The sequence below is a fragment of the Triturus cristatus genome, chromosome 7 (genome assembly GCF_964204655.1).
Source record: "Triturus cristatus chromosome 7, aTriCri1.1, whole genome shotgun sequence".
NCBI classification, from domain to species: Eukaryota; Metazoa; Chordata; class Amphibia; order Caudata; family Salamandridae; genus Triturus; species Triturus cristatus.
The window spans coordinates 217,225,831-217,246,047 of record NC_140590.1 but is presented as its reverse complement, the minus strand read 5'-3'; the positions used below and the strand labels follow the sequence as shown (position 1 = coordinate 217,246,047).

General features: G+C 43.7%; 1 protein-coding gene across 1 annotated transcript; it reads left to right on the top strand.

Moving 5' to 3' along the window:
- The first annotated feature begins 3,437 nt into the window (after positions 1–3,437).
- LOC146809254 (alpha-tectorin-like) lies at positions 3,438–19,447 on the top strand. Its single transcript, XM_085616078.1, has 4 exons — positions 3,438–3,550; positions 6,430–6,487; positions 6,568–6,618; positions 18,937–19,447. Exons 2-4 carry the CDS (start codon positions 6,448–6,450, stop codon positions 19,308–19,310), a joined length of 465 nt encoding a protein of 154 aa, XP_085472204.1. The 5' UTR covers positions 3,438–3,550; positions 6,430–6,447; the 3' UTR covers positions 19,311–19,447.
- The last annotated feature ends 770 nt before the right edge of the window (positions 19,448–20,217 follow it).

Below are 20,217 nucleotides of genomic sequence, written 5' to 3'. Positions count from 1 at the left end.
TTAACACAAACCCGGGGGCAGAAAGCCAACTGGCCACCTGGGATGATTGGTTGTGTTTTACAAAAGAGGAATGGGTGCTGCCCACAATGGGAACGGCAATGCCCCCACCCCAACATAAAAGGGACAGCCTTTTTGCCCCCCTGGGGTGCAGATGGAGGAAAGTTGTGAAAATGTAGGGGTGGGGTCTGCCCAAAATAGACATTATAATGCCACCAACTCTCCAAACAATTGACACAGTCTTTCTGCCCTCCTGTAGGCAGATGGGGGCAGAAAGCCCACTAGGCACCAGAGAAATGTTGATGGGCATCTCAGTGAGTGGCCCCTTAGGCAAGGGTTTCTCCCTTTTTTGTGAATACATTTTGGCTGTGTCTGTCCCCCTTGGGGCAGATCAGCACTATTTTTAGGTACACCTGCTCAGAAGTGGGCAGAAAACCCGTAGTTTCTCTGTGTGTGTGAACTAGAGTTCGGCTGACGGTCTGTGCTTACTGGTGTTTGGCTGGCTGTGTGTGAACCTGCTTTTTGCTGGAGGAGTGTGTGGTCTTGTGCTTAGCTGGCAGTGTTTGTGGACCAGCACTTGGTTCGCAGTGTGTGTGGACTGTCGCTTGGCTAGCATTCTGCGTGGATGGCACATGTCTGGCAGTGTGCATGGACTGTTGCTTGGCTGGTGATGTGCTTGGATGGTGCTTGGCTGTCGGTGTGCGTGGATGAAACTTGGCTGGTAGTATGCATGAATGATGCTTGGCTGATGGTATGCATGGATAGTGCTTCGGCTTATGGTGTGGCTTGTGTGTACCCTCCAGTGTTTTATTACCCCAAACCCCCTCAAACCTCAAATTTAGCTAACAATTCATACTTTTCACACATTTCAGTGTGAAAAAGTTATCAGATCACTGCACCGGCACAAATTTCCCATCACCCATCATTTCCCTCAGTCTCCTGAAAAAAAGATACCTGACTTGTATGGGTGCCAAAAGCAGAGAACCTACAAACTTATCAAATAAAAAACTGAGGGGCAACTAAAGTGGGTCCAGAAGGGCAGTTTTTTTTCATATGTTTTGAGACTGACACTGCTTTGGGCAGCACATGAGTCAGGTATCATTTTTATCGAGAGACTGAGGGAAAGGCTGGGTGGTGGGGAATTTGTGCTGGTGCAGTGATCTCCAAACTATCCAACACAGAAATGTGAGGAAAATTTTACTTTTAAATGTGAGGTTTGCAGGGGATTCTAGTTAAGAAAACAGTGGGGGTTTCTACACAAGCCACACATCCTTGAGTGTCTAATTTTCAGAAATGTTGGGGTTTGGTAGGTTTCCCTAGATGACCGCCTAGCATGGGACAAGAACGCAGGTTCCCTTTGCAAAACCAGGTCATTTTGTGACACATAATTTTGATGCCTCCACAATATGTTTTGGGCCCTTCCCTGTTGCGGGTACTTGGCCCACTCACACAAGTGACATACCATTTTTATCGGGCGACCTAGGAGAATGCTTGGTGGTCTGCAAATCCCACAATTTTACTACACAGAAATGTGAGGAAAATATAATTCTTTAAGCTAAATTTGGGTTTTGAAGGAGATTCTGGGTGAGAAAATATTGGGGGATCCATACAAGCTACACCTTCCTGGACTCCCCTGGTGTCTAGTTTTCATAAATGACTGGGGTTGGTAGGTTTCCCTAGAAGGCCGTTGAGCCTGGGACCAAAACCTTGGGTGACTCCCCTACAAAACCAGGTTAATTCATGATAAATCATTTTGATGTCTCTACAATACGTTTTGGGCCATTTGCTAGAACTAAGCCTACCCACACAAGTGAGGTACCATTTTTATCAGCAGACCTGGTGAAATGCTGGGTCGGTGCTGTGGCTCCCGTCAGATTCCAGTACTTTCCATCACAGAAATGTGAGGAAAATGTTTTTTGGACAAGGCTTGCAAGGGATTCTGGGTAAAAGAACCTGGTGAGAGCCACACACACCACCCTATCCTTGATTCCCCTGGGTGTCTAGTTTTAAAAAATGTACAGGTTTGCTAGGTTTCCCTAGATGCCAGCTGAGCTAGGGCCCTAAATCCACAGCAATGTACATTATAAAAAGGTGTCAGTTTTCATTGGAAAATTGTGAAAATGTCCATGTTGTGTTTTGGGCAGTTTCCTTTTGCAGACAGTAGGCTTACCCACATAAGTGAGGTACCATTTTTATTGGGAGACTTAGGGAAATACAGAATAGTAGAACAAGTGTTATTACTATTCGACTTTTTTGTGCCTTTCTGCCCTCCAAATGTAAGAAGTGTTTGTGTAAAAAGAAGTCATTTTGAAAAATACCCTCTAATTCACGTGCTAATATGTGTACCCACAAATTCAGAGATTCAAAAATAACCAATGCTTCTAAACTCCATTTATTGTTTCAATTTCAGAAATACATAGGTTTCCTTGATATCTATTTTTCACTCTTTATATTTTACTAAATGAATTACTGTATTCCTGGTACACAATGAAAACATATTCCAGGGTGCAACTCAGTTATTATTTCTGGGTACCTCAGGTTCTTGGTAAACCTACATGCATCCTGTGACCCTGTAACCAGAAGGGTCCCACGGACGTGATGGTATATAGCTTCAAAAATCTATCATAATGGGAAGAAGTTACAGCTGCAAATGTAGGCACAAATGACTGTTTTGTTCAACTAAATTCAATATTCTTTTATTTCAACTTTTACTTTCTATAGGAAAACCTTGAAGGACCTACACAAATGAACCCTTGCTATATTCTGAATTTTGGCTACTTTTCAGAAATATATAGCTTTGCAGGATCCATTATTGGTTTTATAACCATTTCTACCACTAACTGGAAGGAGGTTGAAAGCTCAAAAAATAGGAAAAATGGGCAATGTCCAGTAAAATGCCAAAACTGTGTAGAAATATGTGGTTTTCTGACAAACGGAAAATGATAACTTTAGCACCATCGACCCTTTGTTGATACCATTTGCAGAGGAGAAACCAGATGCTTTCTTCTGCAGCACTTTTATCCCATTTATCCCCCAAAAAACAAAATGTAGCTGTATTTTGCCTAATTTCTCAGTCCGTTACGATAGAATCCACAAACCCCTGGTATGTTTAGAATCCGCAGGATGCTGGAAGAAAAGGACGCAAATTCGGTGTAGGTACCTTATGGGGGCCTGAGCACAAACTACCCCAAATAGTCAAAAAAGGGCGTTTGTATGTATGTTTTTGAACATATTTTATTCATGTTAACCCATAATTGTTGTGGGTCACCAACCATCACTTGGTATAAACCGTCAATAGCACTTCAGAATAAACCTACCTGCAATAAGCTTGGGGCAAGAACACCTGTGATTCATGCTTTAATTATCCTTGGGAAGTTCCCGTTGCTCTGTTAGGTAATACTGTTGCAAAATGTTGTTTCTCAAACAATATTATTTGCATGCAGAGAGCTTGCCCAATGACTTGCTATTAGATATAAAAGCAAGCAGGTGGCCGGTTAGAATCACCCGGAAAAGGAGGTGCAGAACAGTCTGTCCACAATATAAGGAGACAGAGGTATGTTTCCAAGGAGAAATTATTTATAAATCTTAATGTTTCTTTTAAGGGAACTAAAAAGCATGATTCCTTCTTGTGTTGATGAATATGCTGCGACTTTGTTACTTTATTCTTATCTGTGTGTCAAATTAGGCTAATTGCTTTGAAAAAGAAAGGTAAGGCTCTTAACGTTTTACAGACCAGTGTGGAGCTGCCATTGCTACTCTTAAATGTTAATGTCGAACTTGTAAAGCGCGAACAATTAACCGAAGGTGTCAAGGCGCTGGGGGCCCTCGGGAAGATTAAGCAATATACAGCCCAGGGTCACATGGTGCTGGGTTGATTTGCTGCTGGTGCCTGGGATCGAACCGTGAGACCCAGGGTTCAGGAATCAGACGCCCTGGCTGCTGCGCCACACCGCTTCCAAAACTACTCCTATATAAAAACGACAGTGCGCTGCTGCCTTCTGGCTAGGTACAAGGTAAAGAGATGCTGCATACATAAAGGAGACAGGCATGCAGCCTAATGATACATTTTATAGTCAATTAATGCTTCGATCAAGTTTCTGAAGTAAGGGATGACAAATCTTATGAAATATTAATTGTGGACTTTGCAGGCGTTGCTTAAGGGGGGACGGAAGTTTCTCTAAAATGTAAACACCCGTGCTGCCGGTACTTCAAACGCTTCAGCGTTTGGAGATTTCCGCGGCGGGGAAATAAGTTAACCTCGACATTTAGATGGAGAAAGACCCGCTCTTTTTAGAAGAACTGCAGGTTTCCGCAAGGTGGCTTTAACAGACACGGAGGCAACTGCCTCGGGAAAGCCTTGGGATGCATTTACGACCAATTGACATGCAGAAATGTTGTGTCCCAAATATCTCAACTAGAATTTTGTGACGGTAAGAATATTTTGCTCTGTATAGAATGACCATGTGTAACTCCACACCTATATGCTAGGAAGATATGAGGGAGGGGAATCATGTATGACCCATTCCACTCAAGGCTTCACCTCTTGTGAGCCACTCCACCTCCGCATTCCATCCTGAAAACACACACACACACACAGGCACGCACGGCACGCGCACGCACGCACACACACACACACACACATACATATATATATCTCCACAAGAAAAGATCGTCCTCTGACGAAGGTGCACTCATAGAAAGGGTTTTAATTTCTTTATTGTGGACTGCAGCAAAGCCAATAACATATATAGAATTCTTTTTTCAAGAGGCCTAACGCATTTTGCTCTTCCCTAGCCCTTGCTCACAGGCCAAATGCTTGCCAGTCCAGCAAGATGATTGCAGGCACGTGTTCACCAGGTTAAATACTAATGCTACTCTTTAGGGGGTCTCCTAAGTGAGTTCAAAACGAGTGCATGTAGGTAATTGTGGTTCTGCACTGTACACTTTACCCAAATGGGTTTGCTCTAGCCAAACATAAATTTAAAACAAAGTTCATCACCCTCCAGTGGGCAAATCCGATGTTACATTATCGAGATTGCTGAATTTAAAATCTCCTGAACCTGGTTCTATGCCTCAATGCCAACTTCCGCAGGGGACAAGGAGCTGCCAGGGACTGCAGGTGCCTTGAGCCTCCCCCGGGGTCCCATAGCACATTGAATTCTGGTTGGAGCAGTAGAGAATTGTGAGGAGCATAAAACAGGCCACTGCACCCCCTTCAGCGCAGGGGCCTGTGTTGTGTCCCTTTAAAAAGCATACACTTCACAGCTCGGCTGGTAACCCAATCAGGCACTCCTGCACCCACTCACAGACCCACTCAGAGACTCACTCTTCCAGTCACAGATCCACTCAGACACTCATGCACCCAGTCACAGACCCACTTGGACACTGAAGTGCCCACTCACAGACCCACTCAGAGACTCACTCACCCACTCACAGACTCATACCTCCACTCACATACCTACTGGGAGAGTCATGTACCAACTCACACGGCCACTCAGACACTCACACACTACTCACAGACATACTTAGAGACTCATGCACCCACTCACTGACCCACTCACAGATTCACACACCCACTGACAGACCCACTGAGACACTCATACACCAACTCACAGACCCACTTATACACTCAGGCACCCGCTCACAGACCCACACAAAGACTCAGGCAACCAATCGCTGACCCACTTGTACTCACACGCACACACTCACTTTGATGTCATCAGTGATGTCATTAGAAATGTCATCAGGTATGTCCCTGACCATTTCATGAGTGATGTTATCTTTGAGGTCATAAGCAGTGCTTTGCGGGGGCGTACGTTATAGTTAGCTCAGGTGACTATAAGTGCTGCATTTCATTGACTTTGTACCAGTAAACTCTGAGCCTAAAAATAACATCCCTTTAACCTTTGTTTTTTTCAGTAAATATGTATATGCACTAAATTTACAAAGTGAAATACAGTAAACCTAGAATTACCTATTTACGTATATAAGCTTATCTTCGCAATATTCTTTTTGATGGTCAAAAATTTATATTCTGGTAGGTATGCTCCAATATGTGCTGCTGCTCTTTACTGTGCTCACACCACCACAATTTTTGTGCGTGTGTCAGTGTGTATGTATATGTATGCATCTGTGTGCACTGTGTTTGTGTATGAATGTGTTTGTGTGCCCATGTATCTGCATGTGTAGTCATTTCATGTCTCTATAAGTCTACTGTAGCTTTTCTTTGGTCACTTCATTGTTCGCAGTGTTTCATCATTGACCTCAAGACTATCCCAACTGCTTCCCATTTGCCCAACTGCGATCTTTAGGCTGTATGTCACATCACTCTACTCACAAGGTTTTTGTTCTAGTGCATTCCTGCATTTATGATTTTAAAGCTTCCTTTATATATTTACTTAATCATTGTGCTCTGTCGCTGATTGTTTCTAGAAACAAGGCGAGGACAACATGAAGCTACCCAGCTCATACCGTCAGCTACTGATGTTAGGTGAGTAAAAGAATAGGGTGATATGGTACTGTTGCAGCCACAACCCAGTCCGCTCATTAACACACTATATATCTTTTCAGGTCTATTGATGATCTTTCTAAACCCACTTCTGGCTGCTTCTACACCAAAAGGTATGGCATTTTACCCCTAAAGAATATAGACATTTGCTGAAGTCTGGACTTTTTTAATACATTGCACAGTGCGAACACGCGTAGCGTAGTGTTGCGTAGTGCTGCGGTCATTTTTTGCTTGCTCGCGGTCCTCAACGTCAAGTTGGCGACCGCGAGCAAGCAAAATGACATCCCGGCGAGACTTTTTCCTTGTTCGCGATCGCGAGCATGGAAAATAAACCTCCCGGCGAGATTCCCAACGCGAGGAGGTCAGGTTTCTCATTGCGAGGGCTCGCGTATGCTCGCGACCGCTCGCGATGAGAAACTACCAGTTCGCGTTGAGAAAGCTGCCGCTCGAGTAAAAATCTACTCGAGCAGCAGAAAACTACAGCTCGCACTGTGCAAGATGCCATTTTCAATGATTGCACAGTGCCGGTTGCTTGTCCGCACTGTGCAATCATTGAAAACAACATCTTGCACAGTGCGAACATGTTACTACGCAGTTCGCGAAGTGCTACGCGTAGCTCGCGTAGTGAGAACTTCACTTTGCGTAGCTTCGCGAAGTGCTACTTCGCGAACTACGCCCACCCTTAGTTAAAATGAAATGTACTAATGTCTTTCAGACACATAAGTGATTCGCAAATGGGTTGATTTTGACCTACCTCATCAATATTCCTGAGGCAGATCACACTTTGATTGATTTTATTTGTGAATTTATAAAGCGCACAATTGCCCATGGGCGTCTTGGCGCTAAGTCGATGTAATGTGATGTAATGTCAAGGTCTGCCGGGGGATAGTGCTCGACCTAAGAAGTAAACAGCCAGGTTTTTACCTCTTTCCTGAATGTGAGCAGAGATGTGCTGTTTTTGATTGTAATAGGGAGAAGGTTCCAGGTCTTGGCTGCCTGATGCAGGAAGCTTCTCCCCCCACCTAACTTGCTTAAATTTGGGAACTTGAATCAGCTTTGTCTGGCTCGATCTCAGGTTTCTGGAAGGCTCGCAACCCTTTGAGAATGGCCAATATAACAGGGATGGTGGTATGCTGTTGATATCTGTGTTTGCTTTTTTTTAAAACTACTTTTTTTTAAAATTCAGCCTGTTTTGTTTCAGAAATAAAAATAAAATGTACTGTTTCAGTAGGCACTGGTCTGTGAGGCAAGAGGCCTGCTAGTAAAAAATATTTTTATTGCCAGTCACAAAGACCTGGGGACCCCTTCCCCTTTGTGACTGACTTACTACCTACTTGGAGTAGGTGGTACACTGCGATTGATTTGCGACTGCATTCCGTTCATAAAACAATCATACATTCCCGTGCAACTCGCTATTAGGAAGAGACGCCCTTGGCATGCCCCTTCATATTAGTGACTCGCAAACTCTACTTTGCGAGTGGGTCAACTCTCAAAATATAAGATACATGTTACTGGTCCCAAACAGCCCGATGGTCCATTTGCGACCTGCTAAATGCTCTGGACATCTGGCCCTTTATCACTACTGCATCCATTCAGCACTCCCACCAAAACCTCCTCTGAAACTTCAATGTTCTGAACATCTTTAGAACCAAAGCAGTGAAAGAATCTGTCAATACACTTGTCAAGTATCTGAAACAAAGGAACTAACCATCGAACCTATTCACTCTCAAAGCAGCACCCTGCCTTATAACAAGGCAATGCCCCTTTACCACTGAACTGAAATACAATGCTACACTCCACACTACATTTAAGCATCACACCCAACCAAAAAGAGAAAATCAGAAACATTTTCCTTTAAGACTTTGGCAAGGATGATTTTTAAATGAAACTAATTAAAGTTTCAAACACCATAAGACGTCATCAGATGTTAACAAACATCAACACAAATACAACCTCATGGGAACAGTCCAGACCGAACTGCCAAGCCAGGTCCTCCCTGGACTGGAAACAAGCATCCTTGGACCGGTTTCGGGGTTTCAATCTTCTTCAGCCAGGATAGCTTGATTCCATTGGCATGGAGAACACGGGACCCACATCTGGGCATACCCGTCCCACTCGGGGTGACAAATGCAAAACTACAGTTGAGCCACAGAATGTAAATGTAAATGTTGTAGACTTGTAAAGCGCACAGCTGCCCCAGCAACGGGGCGTCCCGGCGCTGTAGAACACGTCCTGGCTATCCCTGTGAGATGGTCCCTTTCTGGGTATCTCCACGGTGAAACCAGGCATCCCCGGCGTCTGTGGGGGGGCTGTTGTAGAGATGAGGCAAGCTTAATGCCCAGAGTTGCCAAGTGTGTTCCTGGTTAGAGTAGGTACCGAGGCGAGAATTATCGAGTCCGTTTTGACCCTGGTCCACGACCCTGCTGTGTCGGGAATTGAACCCTGGTCCCTGGCTGATTCTCTGCTTACGGGTCTGCCGCCTCTAACCAGTGAGCCACACCTCTCCACCAGAATGCAGAACAATGTCATACAATCACCCCAGTGCAGAGATCTAGGCCTAAATCCATCATTGTTTTGCTCACCATGCCATTCCAGTTTGAACCCAGCCATATGCAAATCAGTCTTGACCCTGTGCCTCATGGGAACAGTCCAGCCCGAACTGCCAAGCCAGGTCCTCCCTGGACTGTAAACAAGCATCCTAGGACTGGTTTCGGGGTTTCAATCCTCTTCAGCCAGGATAGATTGATTCCATTGGCATGGAAAGCACGGGACCCACATCTGGGCATACCCGTCCACTCGGGGTGACAAATGCAAAACTACAGTTGATGGACAGAATCCAGAACAATGTCATACATTCACCCCAGTGCAGGGATCTAGGCCTAAATCCATCGTTTTTTTGCTCACCATGCCATTCCAGTTTGAACCCAGCCATATGCAAATTAGTCTTGACCCTGTCTCTCAAGGAAAAAGTCCAGCCCAAACTGCAAAGCCAGGTCCTCCCTGGACTGGAAAGAAGCACCCTAGGACCGGTTTCAGGGTTTCACCCCTCTTCAGCCAGGATGATTGATTCCAGTGGCATGGAGAGCACAGGACCCACGTCTTGGCATACCAGTCCCACTCGGGGTGACAAATGCAAAAACATCAGTTGATGGACAGAGTGTAGAACAATGTCATACATTCACCCCAGTGCAGAGATCTGGGCCTAAATCCATCATTTTCTTGCTCACCATGCCATTCCAGTTTGAACCCAACCATATGCAAATCAGTCTTGACCATGTGCCTCATGGGAACAGTCGATCCTGAACTGCCAAGCCAGGTCCTCCCTGGACTAGAAACAAGCATCCTGGGGTGACATGGTGAGCAAAAAAATTGTGTATTTAACCCAGATGTTATGCATTCTAACCATCACTTGTGTTTCTTTTGCTTTCTCGCCCTAAGTGCGCCTAGTATGCCTAGACGTGGGTCCTGGGCTCACTGTGCAACTGGAATCAAGCTATCCTGGCTGAAAAGGAGTAAAACCCTGAAACCGGTCCTAGGATGCTTGTTTCCAGTCCAGGGAGGACCTGGTTTGGCAGTTCGGGCTGGACTGTTCCCATGATGCAGAGGGTCAAGACTGATTTGCATATGGCCAGGTCTAAACTGGGGTGGCATGGTGAGCAAAAGAATGATGGATTCAATCCAGATCTCTTGACTGAGGGTGAATATTTTGATTTGTTCTGCATTCCGTCCATCACTTGTGTGTCTTTTGCTTTCTCGCCCTAAGTGCGCCAGTTATTGCCCAGACGTGGGTCCTGGGATCACTGTGCCACTGGAATCAAGCTATCCTGGCTGAAAAAGGGGTGGAACCCCAAAACCAGTCCTAAGATGCTTGTTTCCGTTACAGGGAGGACCTGGCTTGGCAGTTCGGGCTGGATTGTTCCCATGAGAAACAGGGTCAAGACTGATTTGCATATGGCCAGGTCTAAACTGGGGTGGCATAGTGAGCAAAAGAAGGATGGATTTAACCCAGATCTCTTGACTTGGGGGGAATATTTTGATTTGTTCTGCATTCCGTCCATCACTTGTGTGTCTTTTTTTTTCTGCCCTAAGTGCGCCAGGTATGCCCAGACGTGTATCCTGGGCTCTCGGTGCCACTGGAATCAAGCTATCCTGGCTGAAGAGGGGTGAAACCCCGAAACCGGTTCTAGGATGCTTGTTTCCAATCCAGGGAGGACCTGGCTTGGCAATTCGGTCTGGACTTTTCCCATGAGGCACAGGGTCAAGACTGATTTGCATATGGCCATGTCTGAACTGGGGTGACATGGTGAGCAAAAGAATGATGGATTTAACCCAGATCTCTTGACTGGGGGTCAATGTTTTGATTTGTTCTGCATTCCGTCCATCACTTGTGTGTCTTTTGCTTTCTCGCCCTAAGAGTGCCAGTTATGCCCAGACGTGGGTCCTGGGCTCACTGTGCCACTTGAATCAAGCTATCCTGGCTCAAGAGGGTTGAAACCCCAAGACCGATCCTAGGATGCTTATTTCCGGTCCAGGGAGGACCTGGCTTGGCAGTTCGGGCTGGACTGTTCCCATGAGGCACAAGGTCAAAACTGATTTGCATATGGCCAGGTCTAAACTGGGGTGGCATGGTGAGCAAAAGAATGATGGATTTAACCCAGACCTCTTTACTGGGGGTGAATGTTTTGATTTGTTCTGCATTCAGTCCATCACTTGTGTGTCTTTTGCTTTCTTGCCCTAAGTGCGCCAGGCATGCCCAGACATGGGTCCTGGGCTCACTGTGCCACTTGAATCAAGCTATCCTAGCTGAAGAGGGGTGAAACCCCGAAACCGGTCCAGGGATGCTTATTTCCAGTCCTGGGAGTACCTGGCATGGCAGTTCAGGCTGGACTGTTCCCATGAGGCACAGGGTCAAGACTGATTTGTATATGGCCAGGTCTAAACTGGGGTGGCATTGTTAGCAAAAGAATGATGGATTTATCCCAGATTACTTGACTGGGGGTGAAAGTTTTGATTTGTTCTGCATTCCGTCCATCACTTGTGTGTCTTTTGACTAAGTTAATTAATAGCTGAATGCCAAGTCCGGACCTAAATCTCAACCTGATAAATACAGAATCTTTACTGTTCTCCAACAATGTCAACCAACCCTTTATGCAAGCTTGGCTAGCAGGCACAAGCCTAGACTTCTTGACCCTCTACCTGACACCAAATGCAAAATCATTATGATTTATACTTAACATGATTGCATGGTGCCAGACCTTTTTCCCTACAAAATGCAAATCTTTCCTACTTAAATCAGATTTCCATTCAACAGTGACCAGTTCTCTCCTAACTAGATAGAGGCAATGCTCTAGTCTAACACATCACTGACTGCATTGACTCCTGTCAAATGAATGCCCAACTAGGAAGTTCGCCTTATCTAGGACCAGGAGCAATTTGATCAGTTAACCTGCTACCCCTATCAGCCTGCATCATTTTCAATACCACCAGCATCACCTACAAAACCTTCAAAAGCAACATTTAAGTATACCTGGCAGAGAAACCGGTCAATGTCATAGTTAGAGCAAGGTTATTGACAGATTATAAACAAGCTAATGCAGGAAGGAAAAGATCTGTCCTTTTCAGTCTATGCACCCAGGATATGGAAGCATATCCACAAATACATCACACCTGTTTAACTCGACTGTGATTCAGAAGGCCACTAAAGAGAAATATCTTCACAGAATAGCATCACCTCACCCGCAAGTTGCCACCTTCTCTGGGAGAGACCAGAGGAGACTTTTCTATGATATTCAGGAAAGTGTGAGCCCTTACTGAAACGGCAATCAGGAGGAAGGTGCTCTGTCATACTCTTTGAAATTCTACTTGAGTCCTGCAATAGAGCTTCAGGAAAATTGAAAGCATTGGAGTGTACCAGCCTGGAAGGCAACCTGTTGTGCCTCTGAGGTTCTGGTCTCTCTCAGTTAGAATAGATTGCTTGTAATTCTTGTTACCTTTCTACTGGCTGTTTTTAAACAGTGACGTTAACAGCCCCATTGTTGCAAAGGATTTTTTTTTACATTCACTTCATGAGTTCATATCTCTTGCTCCCTTAACCGTCCTTTAAGCATTTTGTCCCATTTAGCATAATATATTTTTCTAGGATTTCCTAATTTGGTTTGAAAATATTATAGTGTTCTTGACTTGAATTATATTTGGTATTTCTTGAATGTAGCCAGCATTTCTCTTGAAAATAAGGCTGGAACTTTGTGCTCGACCGACTCGGGGGTCACCAGCCATTTCACAGTGAACTGTGTTGTAACCTAGCAAAATTGCCATATTTGGTTGATGGGCCACCCCATTCCTCATTAATAAATCACTTTCTGACACCTACATATGTGAGTGTACTCTTTTGCTCCATCCCTTTTGAGGTGGTTATATCTCCTTCGTAGACAAAGAAAAATGTAAATCAGGACAGACTGCTGTAGGAGGGAAAACTCTTTTGAAGTACTGCTAAATTGTTTTGAGGTGTATATTAGTAAAGCTTGAAAAATAACTATCACCCGTGAATTTGTCGGATGGCTTATGTATTGGTGAAGGTGCTTGATGTTTCTTCTTAGCACACACTGCTTAACTAAATTGATTCCAGGTGCTTTAGGTTGCCCTTTTGGAAAAGGGAGGTTTGGTTAAAAATTTGACTCGACCTGAGCAAAATGTCTGTAATTTCCTTTGTGAAAATATTATAAAATTGCCAAAGAACTATACTACATTATAAATGACTGAACAATATGTTGTCTTTTACTGACATCTTAGAGGAGGTGATTGGCTAATGCATACAAAAAAAGGAAAGGGTCCCCTATAAAAATAAAAATAATTAAAAATTGTCCACCTTTATTGTTAACTGCAACCCTGTTTCCTTTAAGAAAAATGGGTGTCATTTAAAAAAAAGCTTACCTTATTGAAAGGCAGCCACAGACATGATGGTCTGCTGGCCCCCACAGGCCACCTTCCCTGTGATGCAATCCAATTATAGTGAACTACCTTATTAATATTCATGAGGTAGGACTGATTGTCACCCACTACGATTCAGACATTTGAGAATCCACCTTCATAAAGAACAGATGAGATGACGGTGGTCAAATATCTGAATGGACTGGACAAGTTGCAGCTATGTTTTTCACACATAGAGAGTGAGAGAATAAACAACATAGTTGCGTTCTCCCGGATAAACTTTTTTTCACAATTTGCAACTACTGTTAGACTGGTAGAATAACCCGATCTAAGGATGTATTAGGGTGTTATTCAACTACCTACTTATCAGGTGGAATATCAAAGATATTGAAGTAAAAGCCTCACTCACATAATAGTGACATGCTTCATCATAGGCAAATACTCCACACCCAGAGAAGATGGTACTCTCTGGGCGGACTCAACCAAAGAGGTATTGGGAGTGCTTAGATAAATGAATAACTGGTTAAGCAGGGAACCAGATTAGGTTAAAAATACCTATGAGTGTACCCTTTCCTGAGTCCTTTATTCACGGGCACTCATGGTATCACTAAACACTTTGGGGCAGATTTATGTTGCACTTGCGCCACTTTTGCGCCGCCGTTGCGTCACTTTTGTGATGCAGCAGCGGCGCAAATCCTGCGCCATGGTGCGGGGTATTTACAACGTGACGCATCTGGGAGATGCGTCACGTTGTAAAGCCCTGCGCCACATGTAGGCGTTCCAGGGCAGGTGGGGGCGTTCCGGCGCAGGAACGCCTCCTAAAAGTGGCTGAGTGAAATCTACAAGATTTCACTCAGTCACTTTTAGGCCCATGCTGCGTCAAAACCCTGCGCCTGCTTGAAGCAGGCGTAAGGATTGACGCAGCATTGTACAGATAGGGCCCCCCAGAACATTGCTGGAGCTGCGTCGCGCTTGCGACGCAACTCCAGCAATGCGCCACTTTCACGGCACAGATGCGTCACGCATCTGTGCCGTTTTTGCCCCATGGTGCGCCGCATTATAAATGCGGCGCATCCATGGTGGCGCAGCTGTGGCGCATAATAATTGGCGCATCCCTGCTGATATGCAGGGATGCGCCAGTTAACATAAATCTGCCCCTTTGTCTTGGGGTTATTTTGAACTTAATTCTGTTCAAATATACCCTCAATTGTGTGCCAACATGTTTCGGCCCACATGGGTAGCCCAATCGGGTCTGAGGGCCTTCGTCAGGGCGTTATGTTTCTGTGCCTTATTCTTAAAGGTCCCTGCCGTGTAGCAGTGCATGTGTTACATGCAACCCAAAAACGTGAGGCCTAATGCACTCACCTGTCCGTATATTAACTCCAACTTCAGTAGATTTTCTATGGGACATGGGAAAGACAATATAATATATTTCCTTTAAGTACATTAAATGATCCTGTCTACAGCCCATCTCGTGCTCATATTCACTGAATTACAGTTGGAGTGTTGGTGCACCACCTGACTATGTGCTCACTAATTAGGGCTTAGTGGATTTCACTACTCAATCCATTTTAAAAAACATTTGCCATTACACTGAAATATAATCACCACACGGCGTGATCACAATTAAGAAGGTGTTGTCTTAAGTAGAAAGACTGTGACTATACAATTGTGTTTGCCACCAATTCTAGCATTCTATGTCGTACAAGACCCTTTCTTTAGCGTGTTGTTTTAAGATTTATTAGTTGGGGAGGGTATTTTTATAAAACATATATTTTAGTCAGTCTAGGGAATCATGGTGACGCTCACCTACTGATTGATGCCTACTAGCATTATGCAGCTCTCATGTGTTCAGGTGCTGTCCTGTAGTCAAACACTGAATAAAAAATATATATGTAAAAACATTTTTTGGGTGTTCGTTCAGCACCACCCCCTGTCACTGGGAACTCTTGTCGCCGTGGTTATTGTGAGTGTAACATCTCGTGATCCTACTTCCAAGGTAATACTGTACTAGTGCTCCATCTTATTCCCAAAGCACTTAGCCCACGACATCGGTTTAATAATGTTTAACCTGTATGTTAATCTGCTTTAAAAATTCCACATTTCTAATATCCCTTTATGCTCTATATCGCGTCCCTCATAGGTGCACTATTTGTTGAAGAAACATCTGCCTCAGGACAGTCTGCTCAAGTACCACTCCGGCTTATTACTCTACTGTGTGCAAAAAGTAGAACAATGTGTAGTCTCCAGCAATGAGGATTTGTATCTATGTCTACGCTGCATGCAGCGTGTCTCAGATCGTTATATCTCATCCTCCCTGGTGAGCGCAGCCCCCATCCAACTTACTTCGTCAAGGACACCGCACCGCCATTACACCTCGTAAAACACATCGTCTGCCGTCGGAGATGTGTACGCGACTGCCGTGTCACTTAAGTAGGGCTTTTCATTCTCATTACTGGGTTGTTCTATCCCATTACGTGTATTCTCTATGATTAGAATACGGAATGCTGGGTTATTTAATGACGTATGTGACGTTGAACTACAGGAATTCTGGGTAGTGTAGTCCAATTCGATCATGTTGTCGGTGTTCTTGTCCCCTCGTGTTTGTTAACTTTTTTTGTTTATTTTTTAAAATTATATTTATCACTTATGCCCAACTTCATAGATTTTTTCATGTAGGTACGAGACAATCCTTCGACTGATAATGCTACAGTGTAGAAAGGCAGCGATTAAGTCGCTTACTGCACGTGCTATTGGACCGTGCTAGAGAGTCATGTACATGGAGTCCTATTGGTTCAACCAGAATATGCAACACAATGGTGAATTTTATTAGATCCTATTGTCTGTGCATTTGTTTACTGTTTTGACCGACTCTCCAAGCTGATCGTCTATTCCCCACCCTTTAAAATCATTCAGTGTGTTTTCAGGGCTTCTATATATAATACCACATGTTCATATAGTGTATAGGTTCTTCTTTGGTAGGGGCTGTATTCGTACAAATACTCCTAATTTCTCAGCCTCCTTATTTGGTCATACTGTTACTGGCTGACACACCTTCCTTTCCCTTCAGTTGTGAGAAACTTCTATAGGAATGGCATATTTAGAGCTTACTTGATGTCAATGTTTGGTATATATTTATTTACTGTTCGTCATATTTTCGGCTTTTTATATTTGCACTGACTGAACTACGAGGGTAGTTCTTCTTGTATTCAGGTTAGGTCATAGAACACCACGGGATTTCTTCGTTGAGACCTAACGTTGTGCTTGACAACCGGTAAATCCATCTCTGCTCAAGTTTTAGTAGTTGTCTTTCATTGCAACTATCCGGTAGTTTTTCAATCACCGTCCAAGTGAAGTCATTCTCATTGTGTTTCTGTGTTTGAAAGTGTCGCATCATTTTGGTAATTGTTTTACCGCATCTGAATGTGCTACGATGCTCGTTAATTCTGATCTTCACTTTTCGTGTGGTCATGCCAATGTATATCTTCTTGCAGATACACGTGATTAAGTAAACTACATTGTGGCTGTTGCAGTTACTGAAGGATAGTTGTTCCCAAGGGGTTCTCAAGCCCACGTCGATCACTTTGCTAGGTGTTGTTAATCTGCATACACTGCACGATCCACATGGGAAGTGTCCAACTACCTCTGGTAGATTCCATAATGTGTTTTGTTGGCCTGCTTTGCCTTGTTTCTTTTTTGGGCGAGTGTGAACGACGGAGTCCTTGATTGATTTTCCTCTCTTGAAAGCGAATAACGGTTTCTCCAGTTTCAAGCCGCCAGAGTTTAATGTTCTCCAATGTCGTAAAACGATGTTTTTTACTTTATTAGAGTCTGTTCCGTAGGTAGAGACACAAACCATTCTTTTGTTGTCAGGTTTCTTTGTGGGTTCCAATAGTCCTTCTCGATTGCTGTTCTTAGCCCTTTTATATGCTTGTTTAATCAGTTTTGTTGGGTAGGATTTTGTCTTCAATTTTTGTGTTAGCTTCTCAGCATGGGTTTCGTAATTTGCTTTGTCAGTACAATTCCTTCTCAACCTTAGGAATTGGCCGACTGGCAAGTTGTCTCGTAAGGCTTTGGGGTGGAAGCTATCGTACCTGAGTAGATTGTTGGCATCAGTGGGTTTATAGAACACTTCAGTTTTTAGTGTCCCATCTGCTGGCCAAATCTTTAGATCCAAGAACGTAATTGAATCTCTCTCTAAAGTCATTGTGAACTTCAGGTATTCATCCCTGCTGTTTAACCAAGCCAGGAACTATTTTGCTCTGTCGGCATCTCCTTTCCAGATTATAAAGATATCGTCTATAAAACGCTTCCATACCCCCAGATTGGATTGGTACGGGTTTGTCTCATTGTAGATGAAGCGTATTTCGAAGTCATGTACGTACAGGCATGCTACGCTCGGTGCGCAGGTCATGCCCATAGAAGTACCATGGGTTTGTAGAAAGTACTCCCCTTCGAATTCAAAATAATTCCTAGTTAGGGCTAGTCGTACACACTGGACAATGAATTTTATTGGTGTTATTGATGTCCAATTTTCCAATCCCAGCAGTTTTTCAATCACTGTGAGGGAAGCTTCTTGGGGAATACTAGTGTACAGTGCTTCCACATCTAGAGTCATCAAGTAATCAGTGGTTGGATCAAAACTCAGCGGTTGGAGTTTCAACAAGATATCTTGTGTATCTTTTAGATAGGAAGGCATTTTTTGTACCATTGGTCGTAGGAAATGGTCTGCAAATTTTGAGAGTGGTTCGAGTGCCGAACCGATGCCTGATACGATCGGTCTACCTGGTGGTGGATGCATATTCTTATGTACTTTAGGGAGGATATAAAAGTATGGGATCTTTGGATCCGTTTCTTTTAAAAAAAAATCCTCTGCGTTGGTGATCCATCCTTCTTCTGCTGCTTCCGAAACCATCTCATGTATTTCTAGTTTCAAATTCCCAGTTGGATCTCTTTGCAGTCGTGAGTAATTACGAGGGTCATTGAGTAGTTTCAGGCATTCGTTCTTATACATTTCAATAGGTAGGATCACTGTTGCTCCTCCCCCAATATATGTAAACAACAGATGAGATGACGGTGGTAACATATCTGGATAAACTGGACAAGTTGCAGCTATGCCTGCAGACTCACCAGTGCAGCAACTCGGGGAGCGCAATTGCAAAAATATTAGGGGAACTCCGCACAGGGACATAGACGCAATCATGATGCCATTTCCCAGCCGCAGGATTTGAAGTAGGCAGAGGAATTAGAAGTAGTTGGTCCTATAAATGCAATGTGGATAGGATACTTCAGGTAAATAATAGCTGGTGTTATTACAGGATGTATTTACATATATTTTACGGTAATAATTTAGACTGCATGATTTTTATTACTGATTTCTCACTTATTTCTTTCATAGTTCATTTTTAAGGTGCATACTTGTTAGTGTGTGTAATATTTTTATGCAAATGATGCTGGAATTAAAACTAGAATATGACTAACACAATTTTGTCTCCCTATATTAGTGTGCCAACCCAACGCCACAAATAGATGCATGAGGACCTGTCGAGAAAACTGCGACAAGCTAAGCGATATCACAGTCCCTATGTGTACTAGGGAATGCAAATACGGGTGTGAATGTGAATCTGGTTACATCTTCAAGTCCAGCAGCTCTCATGAATGTGTAAAATACGAAACTTGCCCAGTGAGGTGCCCGGCGAACATGCATTATGAGCCTTGTATGAAGTCCGATCATGCAACCTGTGCAAAACCGGATACCAAACCTGTCGACGGAAGTTCCTGCAAGCCCTGGTGTGTGTGCAATGAGGGCTATGCGTTCCGCTCTAATAATGATCGCATATGCGTGCCCATCTCTGAGTGTCCCAAAAAGGATAAGTAGCGAAGAAAAATAGCTCTCTTTTAATGCAAATTCTCTTGAATTATCTTATTGTCCACCGGATCTTCTGTCGATGATGCATGTTTTTTGTAAAACTGTTCTGGTTTATGTGCATCATTAAATTCATACGTGAGTCTAAACATTCCTGTCAACTCCCTTTTTCAGGCTCTAAGATCTGCAATGAAAGTTAGAATGATAGATTTGTTGTTACGCATGTGTGCGTTAAAAACGTTTGTGTCAGTGGCGTAACGAAACTTGAGGGGGCCCTTCCTGCAGTGGCGGGTGGTGACAGTAGAAAGTGGTGGCGGAAAATGAGTTTTGTAATGCACCACAGCCAGCGAGCAATGCGAGCGAGCCCGAAAAACTTAAGGGGGGTCCAGCGTTCTCCCCCCGAGAAAATTTTGAAAAAAGAGTGGGCAAATGTTGCATTTTCAAGCAAATTTGAGAAAGCAAGAAGGTTAATAAAGCAATTGTTTAAGTGCAGTTATTACATTAATAAAGAGATATCATATAATAACTTGGGTAGTTGCTTAGTCAGTATAACCACAGCGCTTCATAACAGACTTCGGGATACAGTGCTGAGTACCTCACAGATTTTTTTATTTAACAAATTAACAAACAACCAACTAAACAGGTCACAAACTAGCAGCATTCAAGAAGAAATTTTAGGATTAACGTATTGCCTGCCTGGAGATGATGGTGATATGATATTATAGCTGGCAAATCCCATGCCATGGGGGGGGGGGGGGTGGAATAAGAGAAGATATGCATATTGTGGACTCATTTAGTTCACCATTCAAAAGACCACAGCAGGAGTCACACATCCAAACCAGAAATATAAAAGTGTAGAAAACTGATGCAACGACTTGAACATCTAAGCATTAAAACCATTGTTGTGGGCTTTTAGAGT